At 39.4% G+C, this 24,864-nt stretch overlaps 1 protein-coding gene across 1 annotated transcript; it reads left to right on the top strand.

Moving 5' to 3' along the window:
• The first annotated feature begins 91 nt into the window (after window positions 1–91).
• On the top strand, window positions 92–24,727 carry WARS1 (tryptophanyl-tRNA synthetase 1). The gene is made up of 11 exons (XM_054068199.1): window positions 92–228; window positions 7,468–7,684; window positions 8,456–8,663; window positions 13,834–13,942; window positions 14,677–14,796; window positions 16,319–16,501; window positions 17,519–17,619; window positions 18,787–18,899; window positions 19,849–20,022; window positions 22,916–23,056; window positions 24,272–24,727. The coding sequence occupies exons 2-11, from the start codon at window positions 7,571–7,573 to the stop codon at window positions 24,428–24,430; spliced, it is 1,422 nt and encodes a 473-aa protein (XP_053924174.1). The 5' UTR covers window positions 92–228; window positions 7,468–7,570; the 3' UTR covers window positions 24,431–24,727.
• Window positions 24,728–24,864: the final 137 nt, after the last annotated feature.

Here is a 24,864-nt window from a genome sequence, read left to right as displayed (position 1 = left end):
CAGGGGCCAGGGTCACGGCGCGGCTTTGGCAGCCCCTGTCCCGGCGCTGCGGGACGTGCGGGGGGGGCTGGACTGGGCTGCGTGGGAGGCAGAGCGGGGCGCAGTGCGGGGCAGTGGTTGCGGAGGGGATGCCTTTCCCAGACGGACTCGTGAGCGCATTGCCGGGCGCGGGGTGATGCAATGGGAGTGACAGAGGAGCCGTGAGCGGACCCGAGCCGGGCCGGGCAGGTGAGGGCCGGGGAGGGGAGACCGCCTCTGGGAAAGGGAGACCGCCTCTGGGGAGGGGAGACCGCCTTTGGCGGGGGGTAGTCTGCCTCTGGGGGGAGACCTGACGGGCGGGACAGGGGCGCTGGGAGAGGGACTTTCTGTAGGGCACGTCCCGTCTCTGCCTTGCTTTGCCTTGCTTTGCTTTGCCTTGCCCTGCCTTGCCTTGCCCTGCCTTGCCTTGCCCTGCCTTGCCTTGCCCTGCCTTGCCTTGCCCTGCCCTGCCTTGCCTTGCCTTGCCCTGCCTTGCCTTGCCTTGCCCTGCCTTGCCCTGCCTTGCCCTGCCCTGCCTTGCCCTGCCCTGCCTTGCCCTGCCCTGCCTTGCCCTGCCCTGCCTTGCCCTGCCCTGCCCTGCCCTGCCCTGCCCTGCCCTGCCCTGCCCTGCCTTGCCCTGCCCTGCCTTGCCCTGCCCTGCCTTGCCTTGCCCTGCCTTGCCTTGCCCTGCCTTGCCTTGCCCTGCCTTGCCTTGCCCTGCCTTGCCTTGCCCTGCCTTGCCTTGCCCTGCCTTGCCTTGCCCTGCCTTGCCTTGCCCTGCCTTGCCTTGCCCTGCCTTGCCTTGCCCTGCCTTGCCTTGCCCTGCCTTGCCTTGCCCTGCCTTGCCTTGCCCTGCCTTGCCTTGCCCTGCCTTGCCTTGCCCTGCCTTGCCTTGCCCTGCCTTGCCTTGCCCTGCCTTGCCTTGCCCTGCCTTGCCTTGCCCTGCTTTGCCCTGCCTTGCCCTGCCCTGCCCTGCCCCTGCCCTGCCCTGCCCTGCCCCTGCCCTGCCTTGCCCTGCCCTGCCCTGCCTTGCCCTGCCCTGCCCTGCCCTGCCCTGCCCTGCCCTGCCCTGCCCTGCCCTGCCCTGCCTTGCCCTGCCCTGCCCTGCCTTGCCCTGCCCTGCCCTGCCTTGCCCTGCCCTGCCCTGCCTTGCCCTGCCCTGCCCTGCCTTGCCCTGCCTTGCCCTGCCTTGCCCTGCCCTGCCCTGCCTTGCCCTGCCCTGCCCTGCCTTGCCCTGCCCTGCCCTGCCTTGCCCTGCCCTGCCCTGCCCTGCCCTGCCTTGCCCTGCCCTGCCCTGCCCTGCCCTGCCCTGCCCTGCCCTGCCTTGCCCTGCCCTGCCTTGCCCTGCCTTGCCTTGCCCTGCCTTGCCTTGCCCTGCCTTGCCTTGCCCTGCCTTGCCTTGCCCTGCCTTGCCTTGCCCTGCCTTGCCTTGCCCTGCCTTGCCTTGCCCTGCCTTGCCTTGCCCTGCCTTGCCTTGCCCTGCCTTGCCTTGCCCTGCCTTGCCTTGCCCTGCCTTGCCTTGCCCTGCCTTGCCTTGCCCTGCCTTGCCTTGCCCTGCCTTGCCTTGCCCTGCCTTGCCTTGCCCTGCCTTGCCTTGCCCTGCCCTGCCTTGCCCTGCCCTGCCCTGCCTTGCCTCCCTGGTTAATTTTGTGCGCAACTGTTCCTGTACAAGAGATGAGCTCTTAATAGCAGTCACAGTAAAGGTTCGTATTTGTCTTCCCTCGGATGAAGAGTGGTTGAGTTGTCATGTTGTCATCTCAGGGAGTTGTCTTGCATATTTTATTGTACTTTTATACATAAATTGATGATTATGATGACTGTGAAGATAGGTGTACTATACAATGTAGCCTATGTTGGAATACTTCTCAAGACATATCACGCATTCATTTACGCGCATGCTACCTGCTTTGATTTCACTCTTCATTTTTTGTTTTATTTCCAGGAGGCAAAGCAGTCTGGGGGAGCGTAAGCGTTGTTAGACTTAAAATAACATTCGTTCTTCGGTTCATTAAATTTTTGAGGGGACTTTCATATTGTTGTTGTTATTGGAAGTCTTGAGGTACCTACATGCAATGTTTGTCCAGAAAAAGCTCTTCTTATCATAGTGAGAAACCCTGTTCTTTGATTCTCGGGTCTCTAACTTACCATATTGAATAGCAAACAGTGAAAATGATCATAAATCTGTGACTGTCGTCTAGCTGGAAAGAGAGGAGAATACACTTCTTTTCTGACACCTATGCCAAGGATTATTTTTGAGCTTTGTCTCACAACTACTTAATGTACTGGAACAGTCACAAGACCAGTAGCCCTCAGAAGTTAGAACTAAACTCAAGAAGGGTTGATCTAGACTGAATATAAGGAAAAAATTGTTTACGATGGGGGTGATAAAACACTAGAACATCTTGCGCAGTGGAGGCCCCATCCTTGGAAACATTCAAGGTCAAGTTGGATGAGGTTCTGAGCAACCTGATCTAATTAAAGATGCCCCTGCTTCTGCAGAGGGTTGCACTAAATGACCTGTAAATGTCCCTTCCAACCCAAAGCATTCTATAATTCTATGAAGGTGATATGCATTGCATAGGTAGAAAAGGCATGCAATTCTTAGCTTTCAATTCATACTGTGAAACTCAGCATTTAAGTTCTTCTTAGACACTGGTCTTAAGTGTCCTAACAGTCCATTCTCAAGTTCCTGTTTATCATTATTTTCCTCCAAATTTGTTTGCATGCAATATCTAATGTGTCAGAAACTGTTAGTTTTCATGTCATTGAGAAAACAAGAAAAAAGTGTCCTGATAAAATGTAGGATATCTAACCCTTTGTTTTAAGTGGTTCACAAGAGCATTTATGAATTTCTGAAGATAAAGAGCTGTGTTCCATATTACTGAATTGCTGGCTTAAATCCCACTAGTGAATATAGAATCAAAATCATTATGTTGGAAAAGACCTTTGAGATCAACTCCAACCATACCTGTCCACTACTAAATCATATCCCTAAGCACTTCATCTACCTGCCTTTTAAACACCCCCAGGGATGGTGACTCCACCACCTCCCTGGGCAGCTGGTTCAGTGCCAATAACCTTTTCGGTGAAGAAATTTTTCCTAATGTCCAATCTAAACTTCCCCTGACGCAGCTTTTGGTCATTCCCTCTTGTCCTATCACCTATCACTTGGGAGAAGAGACTAACATGCACCTCCCTACAACCTCTTTTTAGGTATTTGTAGAGAGCAATATGGTCTCCCCTCAGCCTCCTCTTCTCCAGGCTAAACAACCCCAGTTCCCTCAGCTGCTCCTCGTAAGACTTATTTTTCAGCCCCTTCACCAGCTTCATTGCTCTTCTCTGGACACGTTCCAGAGCCTCAACATCCTTCTTGTGGTGAGGGGCCCAGAACTGAATGCAGTATTCAAGGTGCGGCCCCAGCAATGCTGAGTACAAGGACAGAATAACTGCCCCAGTCCTGCTGGCCACACGGTTTCTGATACTAGCCAAGATGCTGTTGGCCTTCTTGGCCACCTGGGCACACTGCTGGCTCATGTTCCGTCGCTGTTGACCAACACTCCCAGGTCTTTCTCTGCCAGGCGTCTTTCCAGTCACTCTTCCCTGGGCCTGTAGCACTGCACAGCTTTTTTGTGTTCCAAATGCAGAACTCTGCCCTTGTCCTTGTTAAACCTCATCCCACTGGCCTCAGCTCATCGATCCAGCGCATTCAGATCCCTCTGTAGATCCTCCTGACCCTCCAGCAGATCGAAACTTCCTCCCAATTTAGTGTTGTCTGCAAACTTGAGAAGAGTAGGCTCAATGCCCTCATTCAGGTCATTGATAAAGATATTGAATGGGACTGGACCCAGCACTGAGCTCTGGGGACATCAGTTGTGACCGGCCTCCAGCTGGATTTAACTCCATTCACCACCACTCTTTGGGCCCCGCCATCGACCCAGTTTTTAACCCAGCAGAGGGTGCATCTGTCCAGGCCGATGGCAGACAGTTTCTCAAGTAGAATACTGGGGGAAATTGTGTCAAAGGCTTTACTGAAGTCCAGGTACGCTACATCCACAGCCTTTCCCTCATCCATCAAGCGGGTCACCTTGTCTTAGGAGGCGATCAGGTTAGTTTCGCAGGACCTGCTTTTCATAAACCTGTGCTGAGTGGGTTGGTATGGGTGATACCAGGGTAAATAGAGATAAGTTTTAGGTAGCTGTCAGTATCTTTTGCATTCTATAATCATAATATCCTCATCTCTTGTAGTAGTGACCAGATCACTTTTGCCACTTCTGAATGAATGTGCATCTTCATTTGTGATTCTTTGCTCAGCTTAAATCAGTGATATTCTAGACTTTTTTAAAGAGTCTTTCTGTTATACTGTTCTCCAGTGTGTGTGCTCCGTGTCAGCTCTCATGCTCTATGAAAGACATTTCGGCCTTTCTGAATGGAGGCAATCTATCAGGAACAACATATGTTTGAAGAATTAAGTTAAAATACCAAGTCATAATTCGTTCCACACCAAAGAATAATTCTGGTTTGCCTTTTTCTATTTTGTAAAATTTGAAGCCAGTAAATATAACTGGCATATTCTTACAGAAAGAGCGTGTGTTAATCTTCATGAATGTTTTCTAATATGAATTTATTCTAAGTACTTTCATTTCCACTCAAATATCTTGTATCCATGAAAAAAAAAAGAAAACGCTAGCATCCAAATGGCAGAACGTAAGTAAATTGTAGGAATACAACAGAATTGTTTGGTATGCTTCAAATTACCTCTTTAAAATAACACTGTCAAACTGCAAATAATCAAGCCTGAATGAATCAAGATTAGGATAAAAACTCAAATTTTACTGATAATATATCAATCAGTCTTGTTTTAGTCAATTATGTAATCTAAGTATGGTATCAAGCAAATTAAATTAGCAAGTGCACATGTACACTTCTCAGCTTTGTCAGGGTGTTCAACTGAATGTCTGGGAATACTGCAGCTGTTTGACAAACAAAGCCTTAATGATAGATACATTTTAGTAACCAAGTTACCAAAGCAACCCTCTTAAGTTTTCTAGCCAGGTGAAAGCTTTTTATTGTGGCAGTTTAAATATATACTATGTAAATAAACCCAGGGTTGTGACTGGGCTGATTATTTTGTAGAGGGAAGGCTTAGAAATACTGCTGAACATCTGATGCAACTAATGCTTTTATTTCTTCATTTTTAATTCTGTGAAAAGGGAGCTGAATGAGCATGGGTTTTTATTAGCAGCTTTCGTTATTCACTTTGGTTGCATATATATCTATTAAAATCGATCTATTCATGCTCCACTCCTAGCAATGGGTCAATAATCTGCTAGGGAGTCTGTCCAGAGAGACATAATCCTTTGCAAGTCAGTAGGTCTTTACATGGGCACAGAGTTCATCCTTCATGAAAATGAGCATAGTGTGACAGAGTGCTTAGGGTGGATGCTGCGTTGCCAAAACATCATTTGTTTGCAATTCAATGTGAAGTTAATTTACTCTTTCATCATGCATCGCGTTTGTCGCTACCACATTTGAATGCACTGGATATTTAATAAGCATCAGTTTATAAGTAAAGATGACATCACTTTCCTCAAGAAGAAAAGCTTGGGTAATTGCGTAAACTGACCACAAAAGTTTCTGAGGCAGCACTTCACAACCTTAGCTAAGTTGCAATGACAGTTTTCATGGGAAAGTTATTCAATTCGTTTTGTCATTAGGATCTGCACTGTTATTTTATTTTAACAGCCTCAAGTTTTCTGAAATTCTTTTATAATTCTCTGTGTGCTTCTCTGTGTACCTTGTTGTGGTGGTATGTTCATCCCAAGTGGATTAATTTGATATAGTTGCAGTTTCGCTTACAATGTTGTTTTTCTGAAAAATTGTGTCATCCGTGCCCTTTTGTAACATTTATTGTCTTTTATTTAAATATGGCAATCTCACTATAGCCAGAACCATAATAGTTTTAAAACTCTCTTCCCATATGAGGTCAATGTTTATCCTCAGTTCTGCATATTTAAACTACATGATGCTTGAATTTTTACATATAAATGATTCAGAGCGTACGTACTTCTAAAGGCCTCATCGTTTTGTATAAAGAGATGCTGAGCGTGAATAATTCTTCAAAATAAGGATTTTTCAAAATAAGGAATTCTACCTTTGCAGTTTTCACTCATGGCAGGTTGATAAGGTTCACTGGATTTCTTAGACATAAATAAAACTCTGGTTTTAGATCAGAGTTTATCTGAAGACCTTTGTGGAAGGCGTATGTTGTAGAGTATGAGTTAATTCAATACAATCCATGTTAAAAGAGTTTCCTGTCTTGGAAATTACTAAGAAGTGTTCAATGTATTCACTTAAAATTTAGTAATAAATAATATAATAAGCAGATATAATAATATATACTAAAAAATGTAGATAAACAAGTTATTTGTAACATTCTAGATTATAACTAATGGGACAAAGATCAAGATACTTCTGATGTAGAGTGAAAATTATTTTAATGCATTGCTAACAGAAACTGTGTGCTTACTCAACAATTTAACAGCATTATTTCACTTCCTGTGTTAGTGTAAATGTGAACTATGCAACTGTAGTTTTTCAGAGTCTTGATTGCTGTTAATAGACTGCTAAGAAACTTTCAGATGATATAATTGTTAATATATACACTGTTATAGATGTTAGCCTAGGAGAGAAGCTCTGTTTATTGAAGGATAGGCATCCTCTGTTCTAGGAAGCTCCAGTAATCAAGGTATATTTTGGACATAGGAAGACTGCTGTGTAATTATTCTCAGCCATCTCATCGTCTTAAGCCATGTCCTAGGCTTATTTTTCCTACACACTTATTTTTCCTACACTGGGAAAAATGTAGTTCCTTAAATTTACAGCCTAATGCTTACCCAAGGATTGATTATTCTTTAGAAAGCAGCATTTCTCACTAATCATCAGTGTGTTTTGTAACCTCTGGAGGGAAGCAGCAAAGAAGATGACTAAGCTTTTCTCTTGTATATTCTTTGGGCTGGAGTACAGTATTGCATATATCAAGACAAAATTCCATATGATAGTTATAAAAATCTCATTACTAAGAATTTGACAGGGTATTAGGTCGAACAAGGCCATTAAGTAATCAAGAATCTGATAACCAACTGCTCTGAATTGTATATATATTTAATTACTTTCACTTTTGTCAGGAGTTTGACTTTGAAAAGATGTTTTAGTGTTAAATAAGTAGACGAACAACATTAAGCATGATTGCTAAATTTATTTGGTATTCTTGTCAGTCTCTGTTTATTTCTGTATGAAACTGAAGCTTGTTGTGTTAGTGTCCTCACATTATTCGGTCTGATATGAATAGAATTAGCTATGAGGTCTGTATAGTTTTTATATTCTTATTCTGTTAACCTGATCTTCAAGATATACACAAAAGAATGAAACATGCTGTGTTTTGCCCTACAGTTCACCTTGTTATTGCTGCTGGTTTGAACCTACAAGCCAAAGAACTGGAAGGCATTGAATTTACTTGAATTGTAAATAAATAGATCCTTTGCAGTCTGGCAAAATGGCCGATAGTCCGAACTGTGATTTGAAATCTCTGACTCCACTTCAGCTGTTTGAAAAAGTAACTGAACAAGGAGAGAAAGTCAGAGCATTGAAAGCAGGAAAAGCACCAAAGGTATTTCCATTTCATGTTTTGAACCCATTCTTTTTCAAGTTAGGTCTGTCTTTTAAGAGTGCTGAAGAATATGATTGTTCTGAGATCAATTTTGTATTCTAGTAAGAAAAAAAAATTATTAAAAATATTTACATCAATTTTGTGAACTGTGGATGTACCTGGAGCAAGGTAATCACTAGAGAAGCAAAGTTCTTGCTGTTGAAGTAAGAACAGAGAGGCATAGGCTTAGAAGTCAGCCTCAGCCAGTTGCCACTCTATGTGATGGTATCCAAAGTGTTTGATTTTCAAGTGCGCTTTATCACTTGTATTCTATCCTGGGTTTAGATCCTGTGTTAAAATCTCTTTCTCTATGCATTATTGCACATTAGCAAATATGTCTTCCTGTAACTATGCTGACAGTAAATTAGATAATAATTTATATTTATATATCTTAGAAATTTATGCTTAAATTGTGAAGCATGTTATACTTCTGCAAAGCAGGCAAGCAATTTTTTCTTTCCTCAGGCAGAAATTGAAAAGTGACAGAGAGTTGCTTTAAATGTCTTGGCAATGGCGATGCTCTAAATTCTGCCTGCTAGGAAATCGTCACCTGCTTTTCCTTTACCTTTTGCAGTGATGTTGCAAACATGTAAATAAAGGCTTTGTGTTTGTGAATAGTGCAATTGAAGTCAAAGCATGGATGCAGGATTTTGAAGTACTGGGACATTAATGTAATTGTCTATTTTAAGTATGTTAAGTAAAACAGCTTTTTTTCTTTTTTCCTTTATTCAGGATGAAATTGATGTAGCAGTGAGGATGCTGTTATCATTAAAACAGTCATATAAAATAGCAACAGGGCAGGATTACCAGGCAGGCTTGCCTCCAAGAGATCTTGTATTAATAAACAACAGTACAACTAAAGAAGACGATGAGGATTTTGTGGACCCCTGGACTGTGCAGACATCAAATGCTAAAGGCGTGGATTACGACAAACTCATAGGTATAACACTTCACTGGTACTAAGAAATGTATGTCAAGTGATGCTACTAGCCACAAAATCAGCAAGGGATCATAATAAATCCTGATCAAAACTATCACGGGTATTATTTAATTTATGTCTAAGCTTAGCATTCATATGTCTAAAGAATTTGCTGTAGGGATTGGCAGTGTCCCAGGCAGGGAGCTCCTCTGCAAGACTTAAACACTTTGCAAAGAACTTTTCAGTTTAAAATAGAAGTTTTACTCGCAGTTTGTTTTTTGGCCTAAGAAGTGTTGTTAGAAGTTATGTTAATGAAGACACTGTGACCGAGTATCTGCATCTTCATTGGCTCTGATGCAGAACAGCTAGAGCCTGTAGAGCATTCTGACCAGGCTATAGGATTCTTCATACCATCTTTCCATATCTACCTTGGCTTCTGAATTAAGGAGAGTAGGAGGAATACTAAACTAATGTAGAAATCTCTGAGTGTAATGACTCTTTCACAAGACACGGTGTCAAGCAGCCAAGTGCTCACTGGAATGAAAAAGATGCAGCACATTCAAAACATACGCATGTAATGGACATTTTTCTTAGACAGGAATGTTAAAAAAACTTGTGAAGTTTTCTAATTTAAGAAACACAGGTTTAGTTAATTTCCTTATTTTTTTTTGCAGTCTGCTGTTTTTATAGCTTGTTTGAGTCTAGCATAACAATAGGTGAGAGAACTATTCCTGAATTTTTAATATTTTTGGTTTGTTTTTTTATTATTGTCCATCTTCAATCTATATTTAGTACCTCAGTGAAAATTCTTTAGCAAAAGTACTGGTACATTGCTGGTGCCTGCTTTGTAGCTTGTTTCTCACAACAGAACATATACCCATATGTGGCAGTAACCATGTATTTGGGTTTGGGAACTCAGTCGTTAGTGTCAGTACTCTTTTTAATTTGGTGTGATATTATTGTAAGATAATGTCAAATGTATTCGCAGAAGATAATAGGAGAAAGAAAAAGTTGGAAAGGGAGAAGTGTACAAAGAAGAGCACCGGGGGAGGTTTAGTTTTGGATATCAGGAAAAAATCCTTCACCAAAAGATTTGTCAAGCCTTGAAACAGGCTGCCTAGGGAAGTGGTGGAGTCACAGTCACTGAAGATATTGGAAAGATGTGTAGATGTAGCACTTGGGGACATAGTTTAGTAGTATACTTGGCAGTATTAGGTTTATGGTTGGACTCAATGATCTTAAAGATCTTTTCCAATGTAAAGCAGTCTGCAATTTTATGAAAAATCATGTCAGTGGAGGAGAAGGAAGAAAGATAATTGTTAGATTCTAAAAATGGCCAAGATCTCTCATCATCTTGTTACTTGGATAGGAGGAGGGTTTTTTTTTTCTTGAGAGGTTTCTTAGTTTTGCTGAAAAGTAGGATAAGTAGAATACTTGTGCTGTCACCCAAGGCATGTGTGCCGTCTCGAGGTCTTTGAGAATGACTAGCATGACTTCACTGTAAATCAGTTCTCTAAAGTGTAAGAACAATGTCCTTTTTTCCCATAACTATGTGTGTGTATTTATGGCCTTTTGATCTACCCTGCAGAGGTGCGTTGGGCTGAAGGATTTTTACTTATTTACACTGCTAGCAGATTGGGGAATATGGTGGATGAGTTGTTTTGCTTGTTCAAGGTGACATGTCAGAAGTTTTTCAGAGAAGAACGCTAGTGGTCTAGCCACTTCAGGAAGTGAAACAGTTGCTGCTTCTTATGGATAAACTTCTTCCTCTTCCTCACCCTTTTAAAAAGTTTTGTCCAAGGACTTGACATCTGATTTCTGCCACCTATAATGTATTTATTTACTAGTGGTACCAGGGAAAGCTGCCAATATGTTTGTGTTTACTCCAACATAGAGGAAATGAAAATGCTAGAAGTACGATGTAATTGAAAGGGTTGTTCTTCTCAAACAGTTGTCCTAGACATGCACTTAAGTATATGATTACCCAACAAAACAGCCTAAAGATATTCCAGGAAGAAAGGTTCTTTTAGCTAAGTACTAAACTTCCCTAAAGATTATTTCTTTTTTCTGTTTGAGCATGAGCAAGGGGACGAGTGAGAAAGATCTTTGTGTGGTAACTGCACTGATACGTCAGCAAGCTGAATATTGCCAGTGATACAAAGAGCTTAAAGTTGGCACTTTCTAGCAAATGCAAATATACTTTTGAAAATGGCAGCTCTCAGGACTTACGTACAGCAAGTTGAAAGCTGCCTTTTGATAAAACCAGAGATCAAAAGCACGCTAGGAATTTTTTAAAAGCTTGTTAAGGAGTGGAGTCCTTGTCAGAAGCTGTTTAGGAAGGCAGATTCTTATTGGATACTGTCTGAAATGTATTGAAGGTCTCCATAAGTGGAAATAGATCACGAAACAGTATCTAACTTTTTAAATGGGAAAGATGAAAGTAGACAAATTAAAAGGAGTTGTGCAGTCTGTGAGTGTTTAATAAAGATATTTATGCATTTCCAGATAAGTGTTCTGTATACTGGAGAGATTTTAATCACTTTCTGTGACAATGTACAACTATTTATAGGGTGGCTAGGCCCAATTAGTCTGGCGCATTGTCATGTTTTCTGTTTCTGTAGGATTAGCCTCTTACCAGTTGCTATTGTTTTGCTGAATCAAACATTTTTATGTCTCTTTTCAGCATTTGTCCAGATTATAATTACTTTGCCATTTGGTAACACTTTTTTTTAGCCAGGAAGAAATTAATTCAATAATTAAGGTTTGCTTAGGACAAGCAGATGCAATACTACTTGGAAAATATGGATTAAAGCAGTTGCTGCTGAATTGTGAACCAGCATTCATCTTTTTTAGTGATATTTATTTTTATGGGGTCAGTGGATGGGCCTGGTGTTTCCCTTGTATGACATCCTGTTGGATTCACCCAGAGTGAATCAACAGTTGTAAGCAGGAACTTGTTTCCGCTTGTAGAACGGTGCATAATAGGCCTAATTTTCCCTTCCATTTAGTAATTAATTCCTACTAACTTTCAGTTACTGACTACGTACAAAAACTTGTAGTAATGCTGTGCATAAACAGTAATCATAGAAAAAAATGGAATGAGTATGGAAGGTCTGGAACAGCAGAAATGCTTACCTCCAAATTGGTGCTCAAATTGGATACATTACATTTTTTTTTCTCCTGTTGAGGTTGAGTCTTTCCTTCAGTGGGGGTTCCTGACTTTTGTTTATGAAAGGCTGTTCAGTAAATAGTTGGCATTACAAAATAACAAACAGTTCAGTGGTTCACATAACAAACTTAAATGCACATATCTGTTTTTAGCCAGAGTGTAGGAGAGGAGCTCTGTGTACTTAGGGCTTCTCAGCATCCTGGTGCTCCAGAGTACATGTTGTTCTGACTTTTCTGCCCCATCCCTCCTAAATCTCTTGTGAGCACCGCAGCCTTAATGATTAGGATGGCCGTGGTTTTAAATAGTCCCCTTATAGATATGTGCAAAGCCTTGATGCACTGCAAATAGCCTCCTTGCTGTGCTTTGAAAACCTGTGCTGTAAAGGTTTGGAAGGCCTTTTTCCTTTTCCTTCTCCAGGGAAGCAATTAGTCTAGTCCAGTATAATAAGCCTAAGGTGTCTGAATTTTCAGCTTTTCAGATTACTCCAGTGTGCTCAGTGTTCCTTGCTGCTCCTTTGGGTTAATTTTCTTTGTAATATGAGTTGTATTCCCAAGGCAGTGCCTTGGGTAGCCAACACAGGTAGAGAGCACTGCCATCAGCTGGAAGCAGTCACTTTGTTGCCAGTGATGTAAACTGTTACGCTGTCATCTAATGATCCTTACTGTGCATTGGGATGTGACATTAGAAGCTCAAACTGCTCTAGTAGGAAGTTGTAGTCATTGGAAGGACATTTCAGTTAATTACAATATCCCTGCAGGAAGACTTTTGAAATGTTACTTGCTTTTGGCTTAAAAAAGAAATGGAAAATATAAGGATGAACATGCATAAGGAGGGAATTCAAAGTAAACCTGATTCTATCTGGGGCATTCAAAGTGACTGTGATGTTTTCCACAGGGCAGGAGTAGAGTGGTCATGTAAGTGTTAGTTTACTAACTGCATAATGAATGGTTTAAAAGTTAGGTTTTCTGTTTCTAGTTTCCTTAGGAAACTCAAGATATTTGAAATTTTTCAAACGTCTTGAATATATTCCTGTGGAATAATTATTTCCTGTTACAGCTAGGAAGACCCTACATTTTCATCCCACATGGACATGCATCTTATGGCCAGGGAATTCACCAGTGTAGTCTCGTTTTAGTAAGTTACTTGAAATAGATGGGTGTAGATATTATATATATGTAAAATGTACTTTTGCATCCAGAGTCTCTGTTTTGTTCTCTTGAATACTTTGGCAACCCCAATAAATAACAGTGCAAGTTGTTCTAATGCTGAATAGAGCAGAATAGAGTAGCAAAGAGTAGATTCTTGTCTAGATTTTTTTTTAGCAGGTCCAAATCATGGACTATTGACCTGCTTATTAGGATCCAAGAATTTGGGCTGGAGTATAGGAAGCCTTACTGAAGAAATAAGACTTCCTTAGCTCAGTTTATTGGTAATAGGAAAAAATACACCAAGTAATAAGTCCTAGTTGGTTGCAATTAAGAGTATTATGCATTACCTTTTTGTGCCTCTTGAGGGGAGCAGTGTGTAAAAGCGTAGCTACGTAAAAGAAAAATGAAGTTTGCAAAAGGGTATTTGGGGTTGGAAGGTGAAAACGCATGTGATCTAAGGGCAAAAAATTTAGATATCACCAAAGGAGCATTCAGAGCCTCACAGCTAATTTTATCCTATGGCTTACAGAGGCCAAGTTAATGACCTAAATATCTTTCTTTGGAATGTTTTTTGTTATCAATATCAATAATCATGCTATAGGGGAACGACAATTATAATCAGTCATGGGTGGAGCGACATTACAGACCGTGGGTATACTGGGGCTCCTAAAATGAGGGTCACTATCAGAGGTAACTGCTGGGACTCCAAGCAAGCATCGGGAAAATCTAGCTATTTTACATTTTACCTGAGACTTGAAGAAGGAAATGTCATTTTTAATCTAGACTGCATATGTATATTCTTGATAAATCCAAGATCTGGTTGTAGCTATGCTATTCTTATTAATATTTTTTTTTTTACACTTTATTGTTGTAGTTCGGTTTGGCAGCAGTAAAATTGACACAGATCTGATCAATCGAATAGAAAGAGCTATTGGGCAAAAACCTCACCGCTTTCTGCGTAGAGGAATCTTTTTTTCTCACAGGTGAGTTGTTCTTGTTTTAAAATTCAGAAAGGTCCAGTTAGGTAGAACTTCTGTGAGCGTTGTTGGGAGAAACCCATGACCAGCAAACAACCATGTTCTTTTACACCAACCAACTGTGTCAATTGAAATCAGCAACTACTGCAAGTTTACCCTGGCAACATGTGAAACCCTTGGTTGTACCAGTTTCTGATATACTCCCACTAATCCCAAATTGAAGAAATGTGCAGGGAGTCTTTGCTTTGTATAGGTTCCATTTTAACTCGATGTTAGCAGACAGATGGAGGAATTGACTTAGCAAAGAACCCCAGGGCTTACATGGAGTCACTGCTGATTTCAGCAAGGGTCCACATGGCCTGTGGATGCATGCATATGTATTATTATGTAAAAAAGGCTTGGGGAATAATCTTAAGCACCAGCCTGTCAATCATTTCCACTGTTTTATTGCTAGCATGCACGGGCTTTTGACCCATGGCAGCTAGCACTTTTCAGATAAGTACCTGAGCATGAATCAGGGCATAATTTAATTTTTATTTGAGGTTTTGGTTTTTTCTTGGAGACTGGAGACAAAAACATGTTTCTTAAAATAGACAATCAAATGAAACTGTTTTATTTCTAGGACCCTTAACATACTTATTTTTAAATATGTTTGGCTTTAAAAGCACTCAGATTTTGAATAGAAGCTTTTTTCTGTAGGTGTTTTTTCCTAAAGAGGTTTTTCTCTGGTTTTTCTTTAGAGATATGGACCAAATCCTTGATGCTTATGAAAATAAGAAGTCCTTTTACCTTTATACAGGCAGAGGGCCGTCCTCTCAGGCAATGCATGTTGGTCATCTTATCCCATTTATATTTACAAAGTAAGTTATTTCTACCATTTGCATTAATTGAAATAATTTTTCTTAGGAAATGTTAAAGGCTGAATGTTTAATGTTGAATTATAGAACTGCAAAAATCATAAAATTATAGAATGGTTTGGATTGGAAGGAACCATGAAGGTCAGCTAGTCCAAATCCCCTGCGGTAAGTAGGGACATTCTCAATTAGATCAGGTTGCTCAAAGCCCCATCCTACCTGACCTTGAATGCTTCCAGGGATGGGGCATCCACCTCCTCTTTGGACAACCTGTTCCAGTGCTTCACCACCCTCAGTGAAATGAAATTTCTTCTTAATATCTAGTCTAAACTTCTCTTCTTCTAGTTTAAACCATTGCCCCTTGTCCTATTGCTATAGGCCCTGCTAAAAGGTTTTTCCTCATCTTTTTTATAAGCTCCCTTTAAGTATTGAAACAGCACAGTAAGGTCTCCTCAGTCTTCTCTTGTCCAAGCTGAACAACCCCAACTCTCTCAGCCTCTCTTCACAGAGGACGTGTTCAGGCCTTTGATCATTTTAGTGGTCCTCCTCTGGACCCATTCCAACAAGTCCACGTCTTTCCTGTGCTGAGAGCTCCTGTGCTAGACGCAGTAGTCCAGGTGTGGTCTCACGAGAGGGGCAGACTCACCTCCCTCGATCTGCTGGCCATGATTCTTTTGATGCAGCCCAGGATACAGTTGGCCCTCGGGGCTGGAAGGGCGCGTTGCCAGCTCACATCTAGCTTTACGTCTCCCAGGACCCCCAGGTCCTTCTCTGCAGGGCTGCTCTCAATTCCTTCATCTCTCACCTCATAACTGAGAGTTGCCTCGACCAAGGTGCAGGCTCTTGCATTTGATCTTGTTGAACCTCATAAGGTTTTCAGAAGCCCACTTCTCCAGCTTACTAAGGTCCCTCTGGATGGCATCCCATCCCTTAGGGGTGTCAGGCTCACCTCTCAGCTTGGTGTCACCCGCAAACTGGCTGAGGATGCACTCAATCCCATCATCAGTTTTATTGATGAAGGTATTAAGCAACTCAAATTGATACATTGCGAGGCGTTCTGTTTATTCGAGGTGAATATTAATGAACGTAAACAATGCAATCTTATCTTTTCATTAAAGTGATCATAAGCTCTGCATTGCCACAAAACCTCTTAATTGCACCCTTAGCGCTGTGGCACCCTTTAGAATTTTTGTTGCTCTTAAAAATGAGTTTGTGGTAAGACTTGGTAACACTGCTCTGTAATACAGTGCCTGCAGTAGCAGCACACGGAGAAATCAGACTTAATGAGCTAAGAAGTCTCTTTGAACTCAGTTTCCATTGCAAATGGTCACTGCTGTCATATGTGTGGGAAACAATAAGTGTGAGTCTTTTTTTCCAGATAAGTTTTCATTGTAATCTGTATAAAAAGTTTCATTCTGTTCATATAAACATAACTGTGTGTGCATACAAAGAAAAAAGAATCCTTTTAGCTTCATGCGATGTCTTCAGTTTAACTTACTTTGAGATAAAATCTTTCTGCTTCTATTAGGTGGCTGCAAGAAGTATTTGATGTTCCCTTAGTTATACAGTTAACTGATGATGAGAAATACCTTTGGAAGGACCTGACAATTGAAAAAGCATACGAGTATGCTAGAGAAAATGCAAAAGACATCATTGCATGTGGTTTTGACATCAATAAAACCTTTATATTTTCTGATTTAGACTATTTAGGGTAAGTACAAATTTCTTTAGGGCATTGCAATGAAAGAAAAGAGTCTGTATTTTCTGTCCAACTTAGACAACTGGCAATATTTTAATAATGTATCGAAATTTGAAAGCTTCAAGACAAGTTTACCACACTTAAATAGAATCTTGTTAATTTTTCTGCTAACATTTTATATGTATATACTATTTTCATCCTTCTGTGTAACATACGAACAATGGTGTGCAATGCTTAAATTTAAACCAGATAAATTGTAAAAATACCTTAACCAGGAAACCTCCAGATTTCTTTGTTTAAGGTGATATCAAAATCTTTGAGATGTATTTACATTTTATCTGTGTTAACAAAAGGCATTTCAGCAACTTGTTGTGATCAATTAATTTAATAATACAGCATGAAAAATTATTGTTTGAACTTTGAGTAAAATTTAAAGAAGATTTAAGAAAAAAAATCTGTTGGAAGTGCCTTCTCAGAAGGAGGAAGTTTTATGGCAGAGTTTGGAACTGCAGTTGTGGGCTTTGTTCTTCTGTGTGAGCTGATGAGCTTCCTTAAAGGCTTGGATGAGAGAATATATGCTTTAGAGATGCATTGTATAAAATACAGCCCCCAGAATATGGAGCCTACAAAGCAGCTTTTTCTCCTTTCACTCCGCTAATTTTTGCGCACTAGAAAAGTTGCATTAACACGCATCTGCCCTGTGGCGGAATGAGGGCGGGTCAGAACTACTGAAAGGATAAGTAAACTCCAGGCTCCATGAGGCATTTTGAAACCATTTCCAAATCAAATTAATTCTGGGTTTAGACAGTTAATTACAACAAAAATTGTTTGCAATAAATTTTCAGAGGGGGAATAAATAATTTGTAAATAATTTTCTAATTATTGTCTCAGTGCACCACAAGAAGCTCAAAATGGTGAGATTTAATCCTTTAAGGGTTTTGACATTCTCAGCTTTTGAAGTAAAAGGTTTTGTCTATGTTTTTCTGCTCTTGACTGCTCTTTTTATTTTTTTCACTTTCTGTCTCCCAGGACAAGTACTGGATTCTACAAAAACATTGTCAGAGTTCAGAAGCATGTTACATTTAACCAAGTGAAAGGAATCTTTGGATTTACAGACAGTGATTGCATTGGTAGGAAATAGTATGAGTTACTGGAAGTGATGTTTACTTTCACTTTCTGTGGCACTATTAAAATAAATATTTACAGATATTAATATCTTCCACTCTTGAAATGGAAAGAAAAAGCAAGAAAATTTCTGGGCCAGTTATATAAGGATGTTACTGTAGTTCCTTCAGTATGTAAGACATTTTATAGTGGAATTTTTAGCATGATATCTACCATTTTGGCCTTAATAACAGCAAGTACAAAACACTAACGTTGGAGTGCCCAGGATAGAGAACTATTTTTTTTTTTTTTTTAATGTGGTGATTGCAGCTATAATTAATTATGCCTCCTAGAAATTTTTATGCCAAAATTATAAAGAAGCTTTTCTTTTCAGAAAAGGTTATGTTCATGTACCCACATAATATACATATATGAAAAAGGTAAGGAGCACTCAAAAGCCATTAACAAGGTGCTGGGTAATTTACTTCATTGTGATTGCAGGTTTCTATCACGTTAGCCTAAAAAAGACTCTGTGTCAAAGAGAGCATTAAAATCTTGGTGTTCCTGAGCACAAACAACATTATTTGACTAGTACTTGAGCTAGTGACAGGTTTTCAGACCTACCTGTAACCAAGGAACAGATTTCTACTTATGTTTTAATAGTACTTAATAAAAGTTTGTATCATGATAACTTTTTTACAAGTTTGAATAAATCCACTATTCGCTTTCTGTTTTGAGAGAATTTTGATCAGGGAAAAAGGCTGGTCATTCTGTGATTAAAAAACAATAAAACTAAACACATCTGACCTGTTTCACATGTACAGCATGCATATAGCAATGATTCTAAGATCTTAGAGGGGAAAGTGCAAGCAGCTCAGAGTGATTATGTAGTCAATAGTAGTTCTGTAAGGGCATAGATAGTTCAATGATGAAGAAGGTAAGGCCTATGAACCTTTTCTAGAACCTTTGTGATCACAGCCTGCCTTTTTTCCTTAGTTTCTATGTTAGTTGAAAGTTGTTGACATCATAAAAGGTAAAGATGAAAAAGTTTCCTCAAATAAGGCAACACTGCTTGATAAAGATAAGTTCAACTGAGTATCTGAGTGATTCACTTGCGTATTTTACACGTTTCAAAAAAATCTATTTATCATTGTTTATATTGGCTTCTCAACTTTTCCACACGTGTTTTCTAGGAAAGATCAGCTTTCCTGCTATTCAAGCTGCTCCATCCTTCAGTTCATCATTTCCACAAATTTTCAATGGCAAGGAGAACATTCAGTGTCTTATCCCATGTGCTATTGATCAAGTAAGAAAATCATGTTACTGTAATTAGCCTTTATAGATTCAGTTTTGTAATGTACCATTCAAGCTTCATGGTGGTATGCAGAAATGAAAGGCGAGACAGACTCCAATAAGGTGCCAAAATGGAGATGTATATGAACAAGCTACACGTTATTTTATAGTCTTGCTAGAGCTATTATGCTAAGAACACCAAAACATTCCTGCAAGCACCTTTCTTGGGCAGAAGCTGAAAGAGATAAAAGGGTGTTGCACAGTGTCCTGACAAAGATGAAGATTTAACCCAACAATCACGTATTCGTGCCTTACTTGTCCTTGCCAGTCTTGGATCTGTCTTGATCTTAACCCGGTTCACAGTGATCTGGCATCTATGAAAGCCAAGACTAAAATCTATACAAAAGTATACTGACGTGCGGGTAGAAAGAAACTTTGTCTATCTCCATGTTAACTAGGACAAGATGTAGCGAGCTTAGCTTGCAGCACAAGAGACTTACATTGAACCTTCCATCATTAAGAATGAAAAAGCATTGAAATAGTTTGCCAGAAAGGCTGTGGAACCTTAACAACTCAGATCTAAGTTGGTTTAAGTCAGATCAGCAGAACAGCACTGCCAGCTTGATCACATATTCAGATTCTATGTTGGTTGTTAAATGCTTTGGAAGGAAGCTTACATCTTAATCTACATCTGTTTCCAGGCCTACTACGCATAGTTTTCACATCTATTTGAAATCTTTCTAAATATGCCTATTAGAGGGAATCAGAGTGTACAGCAAAACTGTGGAAATAAATAGGGATTTGGGGTTTTTTTATCTTCTTCTGGCTGAATTGGATTGGAAGTATTTTTGTATTTGTGTTTGTTTGTTTTTCTTGAGGCCAGCTGTTAAGGCATGAACAAGTCAGCACTAGTCAGCTTTTACATCACATTTATTCTGTGCTTTTGTTGATGGTTGCTCTAGGATCCTTATTTTAGAATGACCCGAGATGTAGCACCTAGAATTGGACAACCTAAACCAGCCTTACTGCACTCAATCTTCTTCCCAGCCTTGCAAGGAGCACAGACGAAAATGAGTGCTAGTGACCCAAACTCCTCCATCTTCCTCACTGATACACCCAAACAAATTAAGACAAAGGTAAGGACTTGCAAAACTTGACAGCACAAAGCTTTATAACAAAGAGTGGGGATCCTCACAGTTACAATGGCAGGTTTTTAATGTTTTCTTTGAACATATCTGCATCTTTTTTTCCATACATTTAATTGACAAGCATCTTCAAGAATTGACTGAGTTATGCAGATTTAGCTAGACTATCAAATAATAATCTTTTGCCCTGTCAACTAGTCTGACAGTATAAACATCTGCTAGAATAACATACAAAACATGATGTTTGTTTATCTGATACCTGCAGAGCAGTGTTGCAAGAATGAAAGCTGCGGAGGCTCATGCTTAAAAATAAATATTATGTTGCCATAGTTTTGAGATCTGACAGTCCATGATGTAACTCAAATAAATAGCTCTTTTTCCTGATTGCCTTTTCATGCTGGGAGCAATAAGCCTTTCAGGTCAGACTTTTCCTGCTGCTTGGGGATCTGCTGCTGCCATGCACTCCTTCCTCAAACACACAAATAAACATTATGTTGAATTGCACCTAAATTTTGGAAGAGATATTTTCTCCTATCTGAATATATTACTACTGCCCCTTCTAGTTCAAAGGAAAATCCCTCTTAACCAGTGTTAGATGATTTCATTTGGTTAAAGTTCTCCTGTGTTGTGGTATTAAAAAGTAGTTAACAAAAATCAGTCTTTGGAAGAGGATTTATAGGCATGATAACCAGACATGAAATAACTGTAAGAAAAGAAGAAAAAAGACGTATATGTTTTTTCTGCTGAGTAGGCTTGGATTCTCTTATGTCTGACAAACCTTTATATAGGTCGAATTCCTCTGCAGTCATCTCATAATGATTCTTTATCTTATGTAGAAACTGTCCTGTTCTGAAAAATTGGAATTTTTCATGTGTTTGGATTAGAATAATTCTAGTTTATTTGCACAGTTGCATGCACTGTTGCATCTTTAAAAAATCCTATCATTTCAGAATAGAGAATATATGGTTAGTGGTAATATTGGTACTATTCTTCCATATTTTTTTCCCAGGCAAGTAGCTAGTAATCTGCAAAGTGATACAAGAAGCCTTACATCCAATTAATAAGTCCTATCTGCTATCCTTAAACTAGCTAGAAAAATAACAAAATAATTGTAGCTACTCAGAATATAAAAGCTATAGAGAGAAATTCTGAACATAATGTAAATTACTGAGTAGTGGAGCACAAACTGAGATTTATTTCTGCTTCTATAACTGATCAGAAAGTAGTCTTTATGGAAATAGAGCTTGAGTGGAAAATCAAATATTGTTATGGCCAATAAATAAAAAAATAGTGTAGGAAAGGTGACTTCTGGTCATGGATGAAGGTTAAAAAGAAAGTGCCACTACTGTAACAAAAAAAGAAAAATTACTGCTTACAGCATTTTTCAGATCATGAGTATAATGCTAAGTAATGAGGTTCAAGACTTGCAGGTAATAGAAGATGAAAAATTACTAGGTATTGGGAAGGTCTGAGAAGCTTCTGGGAAATCCAAGGAGATGAACGGCAACATTATAATAAACTATTCTTATTTCACCTGTCAGTACCAAGTTACAAGTCAATTATTTACTCTTTTTGCTAGAAACTGTTATTTAGATTTTAAGTCTGTACTCATTTAGCAAAATGATCAGTGCATCACTTCAGATAAATCATTGAAACCCACAGTCAACAAGTAGGTGCCAGCATATGTAAAAAATTAACTTGACATTAATAATGTATAAAATCTAGTAAGGAGACAGGTGAGGGGAAGTGCAATACAGTATGTAAAAATGGTTTTACAGATGCTGAGACAGTTACTCAGGCTGTCATAAAATAGAAGAATAATGTAATGTGACAGCATTTTATTTTCTTAAAGTATTCATTGGTGTGTCATTTTTGTATGTAATTCATTGCCACAGGACTTCATCTATAACATAGTTATTAGAAAGATTCAAAAAAGTACTATACAGTTATACAGATAATAAGAATGTTCAGAAATTGTAAATATACAACAGTTCCTAGATACTAGAATTTTAAAAAATCTATTTCACATGCATGTGTGTCTCCTGGCTCGTTGATGATGATATCTGAGAAGATACTAGAGTCAAATGAAAGCTCAGCATATGGCTGAGAAATACTTTTTTCCCTCGTTCTGGCAATTTAATTTCTTTAAATTTGTAGGAAGGTTAGCATCTTCTGAGAATTCTACACATGTATAAATTTTTAAAATAGGCCAGTGGCTTCTGAATTTACTGGGAATGCGGATGATCAGGTAGATGTGTTCACAGGTACAGTTCATCTTCCCACAGGAAGCTGTGCTTGAGAAGAGCGGGGGATAGTCAGCAAGTCCTCCATTTTTAGACTGAAAAATTGGGCATTTGTCAAATTTCAGCCAGTCTAGCCAGAGTTTTGTAATCTTTACCTTGGCTTTCTCATATTTTTACTCTCCATGCAAAGAGAAAGAGACTTGAATCTCTTGAGGAGTTCTTCAAAATTCTCCGTGCCTCCTTCATCTCTTTCAAAATTAATTTCTAGATGGAATGAATATCTTATTTTCTCTTACATGAAGTACATTTCCCATAAGCACAACAAATTCTGTCCAACAGACAACAGCTTCAGCAAATAGAACTTTAAACTTTTTTGACTGAATCTTGAGTGGGTTATTTTTAATTTTTGCTGCATTTGTGTTCTGGTCATGCAGGATATATAGCCATTTTTCCCCTGCTTGATTCTGATTCTGATTCTTTAGCCTCCCTGCTTCAGTCCTAAGGCTCTGTATTAACTTGCCCCACTCACCCTTCAGCTAGTGCTTAATATAGAATTTGAAGGATCATGATACACATCTATTCATAACACAGTAATCCGGAATTTAGTAGAAATTGTACCCTAAATCATTATGTTGTTTCAGATTAACAAGCATGCCTTCTCAGGAGGCAGAGATACTATTGAAGAGCACAGGAAGTACGGAGGTAACTGTGACGTTGATGTGTCTTTTATGTACCTGACTTTCTTCCTAGAAGATGATGACAAGCTCGAACAACTGAAGCAGGTAAGTAGCCAAGTTGAAAATGGTATTATTCATTCCTCATTATGAGGACAAATTTGTAACTGAGTCCTTCCATGAACCTTCTCCAGGAAGGTAATTGTCTTGTCATTCTTGCACTTCCCATCCCTTACAAATGTCAATATTAAGACGTCTGTGTTTGTTGCAATGTTCTCCTTTCTCACAGATTAATCTGTCTCTTCTTTTTTTTAAAAAAAAAAAAAATAATTTCCCTAGTATTTTCATCAGGATCTCCAACATTGCCAATTTTTCAAATGAGGCCACTTTAGGATTAGTGTTGGTTTTAATTGTCTGATACACTCTACTTGCTCCTTATGTGCAGGGCACCTAAATACTCTGCAAAACTGTGAAAGCTCATGTCAAAAGCTTGCTAGTTTTTTTGTTTTTCTTATCACCGCAAGAAATGTAGTAGGTATGAGGAGTTGATTCACTGATCTCGAGGAAAAACTGCTTCCTTATCAGCTGGATTTTCCTTAAACCTATCTGGCAGATTTCTGTCCCCAGAGATGGCAGCAAGACATTTAGCTTCCTTCAGCTATATTACCATCATCAATACTAGGCAGTATTCATTCATTGGAGGGGAGCATCTGTGTTTGGTAGTACCCATGTCACACTGGTTCATCAGCTTCTCCTACTGGGAACAGCTGTAGCCTCTTCTCCAACCTTCTACACTTTCCCCACACAGAGTAGGGTCAGATCCCCATTCACACTGTGAATTACCAACTGTGAACATGACTGCTAGTGCAAGCATAGATTCTGAGTGTTTTGCTATAAAAAGGATACTTTAATTACATCTAATCTCTTACCTAAATGCAATGAGAGAAAAACATGAGAATTTGTAACTCTTACCGCAAAACACAGCTTAAGGTGACTGTTTATTTGAACTGGATTTCTGGGGGGAAAAATTTGCAGTTCACTGCAAATAATTACAAGGTTTCACAGTTAAATTTTTGTAAATGTGGCCTATTTGGTCTGTATAACCCGTCGTATTTGAAATTGCCCAACTTCCTTAATCTTTTAAAAGGCAACAGGCAATTTTGCAAGTTACATGTTCGATCATTCAAATTATTTTCTAAGACGTGTGCTTATTTTTAAGACATCCAAATCTGTATTTGCGAAGGCCGGGTTTTTAAAGAAATACTTGTCACTAAGTCTGTTTTCATATAGCCCCATTTATAGCAATCAACGCTTTCTTTGCAGGCGTACACAAGTGGGGAACTGCTCACGGGGGAGTTGAAGAAGGTTCTTATTGAAACATTGCAGCCCTTGATAGCAGCTCATCAAGAGAGAAGGAAACAGGTTACAGATGAAATGGTGAAGCAATTTATGACTCCGCGGAAGCTGGCTTTTGAATTTTGAAGAAATGTCAATGTAACTTACCACTTGATAAAACAAAACTGCGTAATTGTTGTATGTCATCACTTCCTAGTTATGTACAGGCTGCAATCGGTGCTTTATAAATATTGCTTTAAAGGAGCTCATTACAACGAATGTCAGAGTATAGAGTAAGTTTAAAATAGGACTAGTATCTATTTAAAATCAGAATATACAAGAAGAAATTGCCCGATTTTGCAGAAAAAGCATGTCTGTCAGCACACTGTATTTGATTGTATTTCTTGTTGAAAATATAAATAAAACTTCCATTTTTATGATAAAGCCTAACTTGTAAATTGGTTTAGATATGTTGGTAATATCTCAAACTACTACTGAGTAGCTTCATTTTCTTTTGTCCTGTGTACCTTGGTTTATTAGACTGTGTCCCCTTTTGGGCTTCTGGGAACATGCTGTACAGA

The sequence above is a fragment of the Cuculus canorus genome, chromosome 5 (assembly GCF_017976375.1).
Source record: "Cuculus canorus isolate bCucCan1 chromosome 5, bCucCan1.pri, whole genome shotgun sequence".
Classification (NCBI taxonomy): Eukaryota; Metazoa; Chordata; class Aves; order Cuculiformes; family Cuculidae; genus Cuculus; species Cuculus canorus.
Note: the sequence above shows the minus strand (reverse complement) of the source record. Positions and strands in the feature narration are given on the sequence as shown.